Source organism: Squalius cephalus, assembly GCF_949319135.1.
Source record: "Squalius cephalus genome assembly, chromosome: 3".
NCBI classification, from domain to species: domain Eukaryota; kingdom Metazoa; phylum Chordata; class Actinopteri; order Cypriniformes; family Leuciscidae; genus Squalius; species Squalius cephalus.
The window spans coordinates 15,979,038-15,992,655 of record NC_137124.1 but is presented as its reverse complement, the minus strand read 5'-3'; the positions used below and the strand labels follow the sequence as shown (position 1 = coordinate 15,992,655).

Genomic DNA, 13,618 nt, shown 5'->3' with positions numbered 1-13,618 from the left:
AAACGAAATCAAGCCTTTGAAAAAGGGCATAATATGCCCCTTTTAATAATTCTCACCTCGCACACACTGATTTAATTGGAAATACAGGTGCCATGACAACACCTTTATACCATATAGGTAGAGGAATTTGCCACAAAAAAAAAAGGTTGTATGTGACCGACGGTTCAGTAAAGCTTGACAGACAATATAGTGGATGGCAACAAGGCTTCTAAGTGCGGCGATTTGATTGGCTACTTAGAACGTCACTCGCCATTTGGGTTCTTGGGTTATGAATATGCATTTTTATACATTTTTGTATAAGTGACAACTGGAGCACACCTTTATGATGCTTTAAAATGCAAATGCATTTCATTAAGATATTTATGATTAAAGATGTTTAATATTTAAAGGTTACATTAAAGTTATTTTCCTCAAAACAATTTTTTTGTTTATACCTGCTTTATTTTTTATCTCCATATCAGTGATCAATAAGCTATCTGTTTTGCAGATAAAATCAGAGAGAACCAGCACAGATCTTTCATGTATGGCTGAGATTTACAACTCCATCACGGCATTTTAGATTCCTGTAATGTGCAGCATAAGGGAGGCGGGAGAGGATAGCCGCCTCTGCACTGCACAATTTATAAATCAACAGTCTTTTGCTTTATGAACGCTGTCTAAAGCAAATAGAGGCTTTTATGAAGGTCATGGATGGTGATTGCAGTAGAGACGGGTTCTTCTCTGAGTATGGTTGATGTTCACTGGAGGCAAATAGATCAGACAGCCGTAAAGCAGAGGTAAAGTACGGCCCTGAGGTAGCCAATCTACAGTGAAAGACATCCTGTTTGAACTCATATACCAGCAAATGACAAAGTACATATAGTAAATACTGTATAAGTGCCCAGAGGTCACATACGGAGTGCCAAGGACGTTTTTACAGCTGTTCTTCAACAATTCAACTGTTATGAATGGCCTTGGAGCTGTTGTCATTTTTTACGCCAATCAGAGCTTGTATATTTTATAATGATAATTTATCCACCTTCAAATCACAATGGGCCTGGGTCTTATAAAAGGTGTTTATTGTGTTATAACTGGTTTTGAGAGCGGCACACATGCTTTACTTGAAGATTTGTCATTGGAAAGAGTGGAAGAACTTGTTTTGTATGTACACGCTCGTTATTCATTTTGTGTGAAAACTTTAGAATGATTTCTGAAGGATCATGTGACACTGAAGACTGGAGTAATGATGCTGAAAATTCAGATTTGTATCACAGGAATATAAAATAAAACAGCTATTTTAAATTGTAATCGTATTTCACAATAATACTGTTTTGCTGTATCAAATAAATGCAGCCTTGGTAAGTATAAGAGACTTATTTAAAAAAAATATTTGATTAAGGGAACAGTTAACCCACAAATGAAAATGCAGTCATTTGTTCACTCATTTCGTTTCAAATGCGTATGAAAGAAATTCATATATTTTTGGAATGACATGATGGTGAGTAGCTAAAATGCTGACAGAATTTTCATTTTTGGGTGAACTTTCCTTTAATATGCATAAAAACTTAAGTTACTAATGCCATGAAAACAGATGTTTGTCAGATATCTAGCAGCAGCATCAGTCTGACTCTCAGTTGCAGTTGCCCGGTGTGAATGAGGTGTCCACTTAATGAGCATTAATTCTTATTCACAGTGAACGCTCTGAGCTGTCAGAAGCACATCAGAGTACGAGTACGTGACCTCTTTCAATTTGGAAAGTAATGACCTGGACTAGTGGATGTTTATATGGGGCGGTTGAATTAACAAGCTCTGAGCTCAAGTTTATGGGGCTGAACTTAGTTTAATGTTCCTCTTCCAAGATCCAATATCACAGTTTGACTCATATTAACTAAAGTAACTAATATTAAAAGATACTAAAACACCACTTTATGATTCAAGGCATTCGCTCTTTTTACGGTTGTCATTCTCTGGCATTGATGCATCAGACCTGGTCGGCCGCATCCCTTCATACATATTCATGTGATGATGCTCCTGTTCTGGTCGTCTGGCTTCCCTCGTGTTTTCAGGAAATCTGTCATTTTCATTTATTGTTTTAGACATGAAAAGAGGAAACTCATGTGAAGTTTTTCTGTCCATCTTCAGGTGTGAGGAGAACTGTTTGAGTTGTCAGGGTCCTGGAACGAGCTGCACGCAATGCAAGGACGGATACAGCCTCATCAGTCGGATGTGCATCGTGAACGCCACCTGTAACAACGGTACGCTCCTTTTGAACAGCCGTCGCTGTTAATGTTTGCTGTACTCCGGTTTTCTTCACATGTAGACACAGACCCCATCAGCAGAGAAAAGATAATTTTGTAAAATACAAATAAGCTTTACATATCTTTCATAGAAATGGGTTAAATAATGTTTTTCATGCTTGTTCAGTAACCATAAACAATATGCTGCAGAGAGGAATGAGCAGATGTGGACGGAGCAATAAACTGCAATGTCTGTATTGTAGGATGCTTAAGACGGTTCTACAGGGAAACAGGTGACAGCTGATCGTCCTTGCAGTGCCTAACCATGTGTAACCATGTCCCCCCCATTTTTGAGAACTTGAAAGTGCCTTGGTGAAAGAGTGGAGTAAAATCTCACAGCAAGAACTGGTAAATCAGTTGCAGTCCTTGAGAATGAGATGCAATCCCCTGGTATTGGCAACATGAGCTCAGTGTTAACGGCCCTTGCAGAGGAAAGCAAATTCTTAAACATGATGGCTTGAGAATTAAAGAATTTATTCCAAAATCAGGGGTGGCTTTTAATGTTCTTTAAATGTAAAGACACTGAACAATAAAGTGTTCTCTAAAGGGGAGAAAAACATGCATTATACATAATTATACTGTCTTCTCAAACACAGTTTGTTGCACAACTATAAAAGCTGACAGTTAGAGAGCAAAGAAAAGAGGGACACAGTCGGAAGAGAGTGACGTACGGAGAAAAGATAAAAGGGAAGAGGGTCATGCGTAAATTGAAAGGCTGGATAAAACAGGGATTTGTTGTAAACGGCGGTTGTGTGAGTCGAGGCAGAGCTTTGGCAGGGCAGCAACAATGCTTTCACCAGGAGCTGCTGCCTCTCATTCCTCTGGAACTTTCTTTCTGTCCAAACTTACATAACATGACCATCAGCTCACCCTGAGAGGAGAAAGAGGACAGCAGACGGTCCGCTGGTGTCAGCGGCATTGATTCTGACAATGGTGATCCAGTGCACAACATATGAGCTGCATCCTATTTGAGGAAAATAGAATACACTCTTTATTTCTTTATACCATAGTTGCCATTTGAGATTGAAGTTAGTGACACAAAATGACTATTACAGTTTTTCTCGATTGCTTAAACACATTTCTTGAAACTATGCCTCGTATTCTCAAAACTATAAACACAAATCCATAACGTCTCACCCAATTCCCCAAACATACTATTTTCAGGTCAAAATGAAGCTCTACACTCAAAACCATTCACTCTTGCTGAAAAACCAAACTTTGACCTCAGACAGAACACACAAGCCCTCAAAATCACACACACTACAACATAGTCTAAGACACTGGTGCAATAAATTCAAAACAACATTTCCAAAACTGGCCAGTTATGTTGCTTGTGGTTCCCCCTCACAAACCTTTTCACACGATGAACACAAAAGACACAACCAATGGATACATTGGCACATTTTTATTCATACACAGAAAACACACACACACACAAATATTTTTTTTTTCCCTGTTTTACTCTTTTTTTTTTTTTTTTTACTCTCTCCTCTAATTTTTTTTTTATATTTACTTACAGTAAGATGTGTGTGACCAACATATGACAGTAAAAGAGCACACACAAACCATATTCTAATATGGAATTCGAATTGTATTGGAATGGTAAAGAGTGTTGGGACGTGACAGGAGGGCCTCCACTCAAGGATACAATATGATGGACACGTCTAAGAATGTTCCACATATACGGTTGAAATACCATCATTGGCCTAGAAAAGATAACATTCTTGGAGTCAAGACTATAAAGGAGAAAGGATGCCCTCCCTTCACTGTCACACTCTGCAGCCACTCTGTGTGACTGTACGACTGCTGGCCTTTTCTTGCAAGAAAATAAACCTCATCAAAGACTATTGGAAATGTTTGTCTCTTATTCAGTAATTTTGTTTGCCACCACACCTCCCTGAAGGCTCTCGAGGCGACGGTAAAGCGACTCAAATTTGGCCTTACTCGTAGCCCAGCCTCCCTCATAGTCATACCATTGAATAACACATGGGCAACTATGGGGCTTGAATTTCATCTGAGACTACTTGTCTGCTTGCCCTTGCCCTTCCTCCTCCTCATTCTTATCCCTCTTCCTTCATGTCTTTCTGGATCCATTGTTCCAAAACTCAATAATCTGATTTGGGCCCTTTTATATATCTATTGAAGGTTCTGATTGATGTGTGTTAAATTTTGACTCTTAGTGTTTCCACCTGGGTAATTGTGTGCTAACTGAGCTGAAGCTGTGCTGATTGAGTGAACAATTTTGAATGCTAGTGCTTTCTATATGACAACATGGTGTAGTAGGCAATGAGAAATGAAGGGATTTGTGTGTAGAGTTTTGCAGTGACAGTTCAACAAATTTGACTCATGTGTCAAAACAGGGAATAGTGTTTATAGTTTAGTGAAATGGGTGTGCTTTTTGAAAAATGGCATTATGGTTTTGAAATTTTAGTTCAAAAGCCTGGTTATAGTGTTTAAGCAATCGAGAAAAACTGTAAATGCTGCTGTATTTTTTTATTTTATATATATGCAGTGTGAGTGTAGTCAAGTGTAGTCAAGATTATCTTATTGAAGCTGACTGTGGAGAAGAACTCAAACATGCAGAGCATGCTGGGACATGCAAACTCTTAAACAGACGTCAATGAGTAAAGTCTGAACTTTCTCTTTCTCTTTCCCAGCGGATGAAGTGTTCTGCGAGATGGTCAAGTCAAACCGATTATGTGAGAAGAAGCTCTTCCGTCAGTTCTGCTGCCGGACGTGTTTGATGACCGCTGGATGACAGCAAGAAAACCTCCTCTCTCTTTGGTTGTATTATCTAATGTACATTTTAACCTAGCTATACTGTGATTCTTAATGACAGAAGTAATACTCCTCATTTCAAGAAGCCCCGTTAGGGTGCTATTTGATTTAATCAAGATATATTTTTAAGATTGTCTGTTTTTTAAACATGCAGTACATGTATAAATTGCTTCTTTTTTATTCAAAGACATCGCTCTGAATTATGAAATAATTGTATATGGGCTCCACCCGGAGCCGCCGTTCTCATAACTGATCATGTGATTTCCAGGGAGAACGATTCCGTTGGTGTACGTCATAAAACATTTCGAGTGATCTAGCAATGTTAAGAGAGATATTAAGCTTTCAAGGATCATCAAGCATAATGACACTGTACATTTTAAACTATGTATCTAATGATATTTGAAATATTTGAAGGTGGTAAATGTCCATCAGTGCTCTGAAATATAAACCTTTCCTTGATGAAAATGTGTGGCCGAGTTTTTCTTTTCCCACAGTGAGGATGCATGTGCTGGTGGTCCGTGTTTAAACGCTAACGATCATTTGTTTGTTTAGGTTTTCCAGTGTCTCTCCATGTTCTGATATCAGACCTTGTAAATATTTAGATTGGACGCAACTGTTTGCAGTGCATCATGAACCCGCAGTGATGCTTTGACTGCAGCGTCCTGAAAGGCAATTGATGAACAACCACACACTGATCATTGAAATGAAGGTTTACAGCTGCTCTTAATAATGACAGCACACAGACAGTGACACATGTTCCTCGTGTTAGTGAACTCTTCAAGCTTCAGTGAATCTCTTGAATGATTCAGGAGTCACTTTGTGTGAAAACACCACACACATGACTGATAACCAGTCACACAGTTAACTACGTGCTGCTTTATAAATGAACCCTGAACTATGGAGATCATTATTGTTCATCATTGCATTTCATTATTGCATAATTTAAAGATGAAATGTGTGCGTTCAATTGAGTTTTGATCACTTTTTGGTGTTAAGTGCTAAATTAGTGCTAAAAAAGTGCATAATGCTTGCAGAATTATTAACTTTTGTCTCAGATGTGTTTCCTAAAATTCCTCAGGAGAAATAAAAATGGACAGAAATTAGTCAATTGTGTAGAGCTATAAAAAGGATTTGGTATCACTTTATTTCAATGGTCCACTTTATACATTTTTTTTGAATAAAAGTAACTTTGCAACTACATGTCAACTTATTCTATTAGTTGACATATAGTTAACAAGTTACTTATAGTTAGTAGAATGTCTAAAGTGGACCATTGAAATAAAGTGTATTATTGCAAAACACTCAAATCACAGCTTAATATGCAGGGAAAATAATAGTAAAACATTTATAGGTTGATTTTGTGTCTCAGAACTATGGCATCAAAAGGAGTGTTTGAAAACATTTTTTATGCTAAGTCAGCCTTCACTATTCTTATTGTTCATATTATAGTTATATATAGCATAGTTTTATAGTTGTCATAGATTTAGAGTCATACCTGATTCTTTTTATTTTATTTAAATGTTGCATGGAGTCCTTCAGATTTTGGGAAATTTGATAATGTTATTCAATGATAAACAGATTCATCAGAAATGTTTATAGCTCAGATGCTGTTTGTGAATTCTTACTAATTTTACTTTGCATAAGTGTCAACTTCATCTCAATGGTTTCTTCTAAAATTCCTCAGGAAAAATGAAATGAGTCCACTGTTGTCATAAAGTAAGACTATAGAGTTATAAAATAAATGTGTAGATAATTTATGGAAGAATTTGATGAGAAATGTTCTTACTGAGATTTCTTACTTTCTATGTTGGCAAATTTGAGCACCGCTTGAGACATCGCTGAGATCTTTGAATCTCTCTAGGAGACGTGTGACATTACAGAGGTCTTTTTCACTGAGGAACATCATTTTAACTAAACTGATGAGATCTAATGTCACTCCAAACCTGTGAAACACAAAATAAGTTATTTTGAAGAATGTTTTTGTACATGCAATGCAAGTCAAAGGGGTCAAATGTTGATCGCACACCAAAGTTCTTCGAAATATCTTCTTTTGTGTTCCACAGATTAGAAATTTTGGAGCAACAGTAAATGATGGCAGGATTTTCATCTTTGTTTGAACAATCCCTTTAAATCAATTTAATCTCATGGCATTCTAGGAGACACATTTGAGATATTAAACTACTGTATCATGTTTGATGCACAAATTCCTAAGACCTTTAAATTATCAACATAATCAATACTTTGCAAAAGGAACAACACTTTGTACACAATCTAATTCATGCCTTCTGTTGTCTGATTGAAAGTTCATGCTTTTTATAACAAGTAAAATGCATTTTAGTATAATCGTAAAAATGTCCACCTTCAGGTTGTGGTTTACGTACCTTTGCTGTGAAATATTTTTTGATTTTTATAAATGAAACATAAGAATAACTTAAATATTGTAAGTAATTACATCTTATTAAATATTTTGACTAGACATTCTATAATTGTTTTAATTGACTTATTTCATTTGTCAGGCTGTACAGAGTTAAAGAGATCTTTGTGAGATTTGTGATTTATACCATACAGTATGGTCACATTAAAAATGCATTTATCATAACTTTTTGGTGTATATTTTATTGGTTTTCTCTCTTCTGAGACCCAGACTTTCGATCTTTAACTATGAAAATGCATGATTAAATTAAAGTATATATTATAAATATGTTATAACATAAATATGTTATAAGAGCTTAATATGAAATATGAAACATGATTGTGAGCGGAAAAACAACAACAAAGAGAAACAAAAATAAGTTTCACTTGTGGCAAGAATGATTTTGTCTTTTCCAATCAAAGTGAATTTTGTCAAAAGTGAAAATATTGTTTACTTGTATTTAACAAGCCAAAAGTGATGAGAAGACAATAGAAGCCTATAAAAACCATTATTTTAAAGTGTTTCGAACCTGAAATTAGAAACACTCAGCATTTGCCTTTATATTTATTCATTTAGCAGACGCGCTTATCTAATTTGTCGTAAGAGCCAACACTATTTTTATGACACTGCCACATTTCGAGTGTAAACTTGAGCACAGCCAGTCCTAAGTAATGAAACACCTTGCAGTTATGGTTTACCCTGCTGTATTTATCTTAACTCTCACATTAAAAACATCTGCTGAACTTTATCAAACAAATATCAATTTGCTTAAAATAATGAGCGTCTACGAAAACAAAATGAACCTCCACATCTGGGCAGAATATCAGATGTAGTCTAACGCTGTAGATTATTTAGAAATGAAACTGTTTCAGCAGAGGAATGAACTTTTAAATGTTCATTACACCATCCGTGGTTTTCTTTTACTCCCTGACCGTTAACATGTTTCAGTGAGGAACAGAAGAAACTGGTTTGGACTGACAGGACTGTGCTGCGCTCTGGTGGCCTCGTGAGGGATTGTGTGTTCATTTGTGTGACAGGTAAGGGTTTTTATTTTTTACATTGAAGCATAAATTGAACATTTTAAAGCAAAATAAACAATCAGCAATTGTAATCTTGAGATAAATACATCTTAAGTTAAAGGTACATTTTTGTGTCTGTAACCAGTGTGTGTAAGCTTGTAGACTGCTGAAATAAGCTGACTATTAAAAAGAAAAGCTGAACATTACTTCACAAATAATAAATATGGTTTAAATTGTTACTGGCATTTGGACAGCTGTGAGACAGGAACCTCAGGAACAGAGTGACCATGATGGGAAAAACAAAAAGAGGCAACAAAAGAAGTATGTACATATCCCTCCGGAAGCAGTGCCGCCAGACGCACATACAACTCCCTCAAACCAAGGTGCAAGACGCTACACAAGGCTTGCTCGCCCCGTAAGACGCAAAGGCGAGAGGAGGGATAGAAGCATCGCCCATCGCAGCCCACAAGATGCCAAGCTACATACCGGTAAGAGACACCAACTGGAGTGGCCTTATGCAACGACCTGCACAAAACAGAAAAAACAACAGATTTGACTTGGCAAATTCTTCCTATGAGAAAATTCATTATTTTTTAGATGATTTTAGGTTTCAAAACCTCAAACCAGTTGTGGGACAGGATTAGCCCCAGAACAAGTCGTCGGCTTGGTTTGTCTTACAGGAGAGCGCTGAGCAGATGACAGCATTATGTACAGGAAGACGAGAGGGATGTCTGATTATTACCTCAAACTTTACATCTGCTCCATTTGATCATGTTAAAGGAACACTCCACCGTTTTTTCATATTAAACTATGTTATTCCCTTAACTAAGACGAGTTGATACATACCTCTCTCGTCTCAGTGCGTGCACTCAATCGCTCTGGTGTGCGGCGACACTTTGATAGCACTTAGCTTAGCCCAGTTCATTCATTAGGGACCAAACAGAGATGAAGCTAGAAGTGACCAAACACCTCCAAGTTTTCCCTATTTAAATACAGTTACATGAGTAGTTACACATGTAACTTTTGTCATGTCAATGGTGTTTTAAATTGAGCTTTAAATAAAAGTGTAATATTAATAAATTAAATTGTGTCATGTAGCTTGAGGCTAACTGTTGTGCTAATGCACCTGCTGCAGGAGCTTTCTATTCCATAATATATATATTTTTAAAATAATTCGCATTTAAAGTTAGCCAATAATAGTTTTTTGTTGTTTGTTTTCTAACAAGACTTAAGTTAATGCGTGGATTTTTCGTGTATGGGGGTTACATTATGTGTCAATGGCCAAGCATTATGCCAGAAGAAAGGCTATAATGGCTGATTTCAAACAAAAGAATAAGGATAAAAGAATAATGAAGATTAAGTCTCATACCGGCAGAGGTGTGAAAGGTTGGTCGATTTAAATGAAAAGAACATGAATGGGCCAGTTCTCCTCGCCAGACATTAGTCAGAGACATTAAATGGGTGTTTACAGGGCAATAAAATATTTGATGAGAATCTTGTTAGCCTTCCCCAAAGTCTCCCCTGACATAGTCACACAATAGGCTTCATAAAATGCATAATTTTAGAGATATCATTCTCAGATTTGAAATGAAGCATGACCACAGTTGTGGCTACACTTTAATTGTGGTTATAAGTTGCTATCCTAAATTCACATAATATATTTATACATTTAATAAATATATTTTTAATATTTGTTGCTTTTGTTTTTATGTTTGAGCTTATATATCTCAATATTAATAACAGTCTGGTTAATTTTGAGTCTTGAACTGTAAACTCTCAAGGGTTGGCTTTCTAAATATATGTTGGTTATGTGTCTATTCAGAATGACTTATGAGCAGCAACCTTTTTATTTTGGGTATGTCAAGTATGCAGCACTTGCCTAAATTGGGGGTGTTGAGGAAGGGGTTAATTATTCATTCTAGATCTCACCCGTTGACAGGTTGGGTTTGAACCAGCGCTTCCGTTTCAGCATCATCTCTAGGGAAATGTTCACACAACATCAGGAACATCAGAACCCCTAGTGACCATGCGGTCGCCTGTCTGCCATAGTACATCCCCCTGGCATGGGACTCTGGAGGAAAGACATTTTGTCTGATATGTAGACAAAACCAGAGGTTTGCATTAATGCAACATGATTTTTTTGTATCTATTAGCACAGGATAAACTAATTCTATAATACATACCGGAGTATGACCTGTACGGCGAACTCCTCAGCATGAACCTTTAGGTTATCCAGTTTAATGTCACGGTGGAGTATTCCACGAAGGCAGCACATGTTCACAGTGTGAGCCGCCTGCCTCGTGATATGCTGTGCCTTCTCTTCCTTGTGATATGCTGTGCCTTCTCTTCCTTGTGATATGCTGTGCCTTCTCTTCGAGTCTTCCACTGTGACGCCTCATGAACTGTACCAGATTCTCACAGGGAGAGGGACAGTCAAGGACCATAATGTGGTCAGGTCAGGTCAGGGTGGTCCTGCCAGTCCAGCAGGCACGCTGGGACCTTTATTCACCAGGCTACAATACAAACAGTTTTTATCATCATTAGATAGAGGTGATTTCCCAAATAGGGATTTGTTATTCAATTTGTCTGTGATTGAAGTTAATATGAGATGTTTTATATTGATTATGTAGTGTAATGTACTTACAATTAGGGTTGCAAAGGGGCGGACAATTTCCAGAAAGTTTCCGGTAAATTTCCATGGGAAGTTAAGCTGGGGAATTTTGGAAATATTCCCCAAAAAATATGTAATAAAATGTCTCCAAATATCGGATAGTGCACGTGGCATTTTTCTGTAAAATAAGACAAGAGCTTGTAAGAATACTAATGCAATGGCATGAACAGATATATAAATAGTAAGGCTAGCTAAACAACTGGAATGATCTTCAAAACATATTGCAGGAGGCAGAGAAAAACAGCCACATGAGGTAGCTAGCATCTGCCTTTTGTGGTAAATAAAGTTACGCTATCTTATTTATCATCTAACTTATCAGCTTGCTATCTACTAGATGAATACATTTGTATGTGATATTTGCAATTTAAACATTTAATAAATATATTTCCCCATAATATCATCAAAACTTACTTCACTTTGTTTAGTCCACAGGCTCAAATGTGTGCCTTCAATAGTCTTGTGCTTTGGGCTTCTGTACATGTGATGGAGGCATGCACAGTGCCAGTAGGGGGTGTGGTCTCAATAGCCATGCAGTAAGCAGTGTGCTATGTGCATGTGATTGAGGAATGGCATGGATATTCAAGTGTATTTGAATGGCATCTGTTTGTTTTAGTCAAGATTATGCTAAAATATACTTTCCTCAACTATATTTAGGTTCCCTATGAAGAGCCAACCCTCAACTTTGAAAATTCCCATTTTATTCCCGTTTATTCCCATAAATTCCTGTTTATTCCCTTAAATTCCCATTAATTTCCATGGAAAGTTTCCATCTTTGAAAATTCCCAGAATTTTGCAACCCTACTTACAATTAATAAACATTTCATGTCCTGGGTCTTTGTGACATATTTTCAAAGCCACCATGAAAAAATTGAAAAAGATGCACTAAGAGGACTTGGAGTAAAAGATGACGATAAGACAGGCTGTTCTTTATTTAAATTTTACTTACTTAAAGATCATCATTCAAACGTCTCCCTTCGAACACTACACCGAAACCACCTTGTCCCAGCTGAAGATGTAGCCTGTCTCATGTCTGTTTTTCCTCCTTAAAACAAAAAGGTGTTATATAAAGCAGAACATCCAAGCTGCTCTTTTCTATACACTCAGTGACCACAGCTGTCAAGTAATGCAAGATTTTAACATCTTTTGTCTATTTCTAAGCTGTTGTATGACTTCAGATGAATTTAGAATATAGTGCGTGTCCTTTTTGAAGCATTACAGCTGGCCCTCATCCTTTCATTCCACAGAAGAAAATTATACAGGTTTGGAACAATGAGAGGGTGAGTAAATGGGACATTTTCATTCTTGAATAAAACCCATCCTGATTTTACACTCATCAGGAAAAGTGTGTTTGCAGGGCAAATCGTAATCCATATCAGTGACATCCAAACCTGTCCAATGTTCCACCCCGTTGCTCTTCTTTCACTCCGTTCTTTGAAGATGCCTCTCCTTGATCATACAGGGTTATAGAACTGGACCAGGAACAGGAATTTGCTTAGATACCTTTTTTTTTATTATTATTATTATTTCGCAGGATGCCATACATGTTCTGTTATAAATGCAGAGGTGTGTTGCGATTTCAGCCGGGAATGTCTTTTAAAAGGATTGCTAATTTAAAAGGTATTGCTAGTAAATTGCATGGACACAGGCAGTGGTCGACGAAGTACAGAAAATCAAGTAGGCTACTTGAGAAAAAGTAGATACCTTAACAAAATATTACTTGAGTAAAAGTACTTGATATTTAATGTACAAGTAAAAATTACTGATCAATGAATGTTTTTCCAATTTTACACATTTTTACATTTATTTATAATTTTTTTATTATTATTATTATAATTATTTATTATTATAATTTCATATAATCCTTCTGCTCAAAATACCTAGGGGAGTGGGAATAGCTGGGTCATCATCATTATGAATAATTATTTATGTATTGTTAAGCAGCCAGCACAAGTCAGTAAGGAAGATTAGTGAATGCAGATACATGCTAATATGTAACTTAGGCCTAATGTGTTTTGACAAACAATAAAGAAAGATGTCTAAAGGGATAAATGCATAACATTTAAAAAAGAACGCTATAGGCTACATCATTTGAAACTGCGACGGTAAGTTAGTAGTGGGGAAAAATGCAAGTGCAATGAGTTATTTTAATGTTTTTTTTTTTTTTTTACTTAAAATCTATCTGATAATATGGACATGCCCGCATTCATTCAAGCATTACAGCTCACCCTTTTACAACAGATTTAGTTCACAAACAACTGACAGTTGTGACCTAAAGATGAGTTTCATACAAGAATCGAATAATCGATCCAAAAATTCGGCATTTGTAACGTTACTTACTTTTCGCGCCATCAGTCGCACGTGCACGTTCCGAGGATCTCCCGGTTCTTGGCTCATTTTTAGTCAAATGTGGACATTCATTTACTAGAGACTCACTCTAAAACCTATCATTAAATCAATGGGA

The 13,618-nt window shown here is 36.7% G+C and overlaps 2 protein-coding genes and 1 long non-coding RNA gene across 6 annotated transcripts in view; 1 reads left to right on the top strand and 2 right to left on the bottom strand.

The window, feature by feature from the left end:
• The window catches only part of pcsk6 (proprotein convertase subtilisin/kexin type 6), a 78,742-nt gene extending 73,227 nt beyond the window's left edge, over positions 1 to 5,515 (top strand). For 3 of the 4 annotated variants that reach the window (XM_079867487.1, XM_079867486.1, XM_079867488.1), the window contains exons 20-21: positions 2,122 to 2,234; positions 4,934 to 5,515. In XM_079867487.1, coding sequence (XP_079723613.1) covers positions 2,122 to 2,234; positions 4,934 to 5,034 — 214 coding nt within the window. In that variant the 3' untranslated portion in view covers positions 5,035 to 5,515. Of the gene's footprint in view, positions 1 to 2,121; positions 2,235 to 2,479 lie in introns of all 4 variants that reach the window. The other variant, XM_079867485.1, reaches the window with a different exon arrangement.
• Positions 5,516 to 8,449: 2,934 nt separating this feature from the next.
• LOC307156344 (uncharacterized protein) lies at positions 8,450 to 10,843 on the bottom strand. Its single transcript, XM_079867635.1, has 3 exons — positions 10,670 to 10,843; positions 10,416 to 10,577; positions 8,450 to 9,011 (listed from the first exon to the last, which is right to left on the bottom strand). The coding sequence occupies exons 1-3, from the start codon at positions 10,759 to 10,761 to the stop codon at positions 8,723 to 8,725; spliced, it is 543 nt and encodes a 180-aa protein (XP_079723761.1). The 5' UTR covers positions 10,762 to 10,843; the 3' UTR covers positions 8,450 to 8,722.
• A 2-nt stretch (positions 10,844 to 10,845) lies between these two features.
• On the bottom strand, positions 10,846 to 13,546 carry LOC307156345. Its single transcript, XR_013820694.1, has 3 exons — positions 13,495 to 13,546; positions 12,104 to 12,199; positions 10,846 to 10,999 (listed from the first exon to the last, which is right to left on the bottom strand). It is a non-coding gene; the product is annotated as an uncharacterized lncRNA (long non-coding RNA).
• Positions 13,547 to 13,618: the final 72 nt, after the last annotated feature.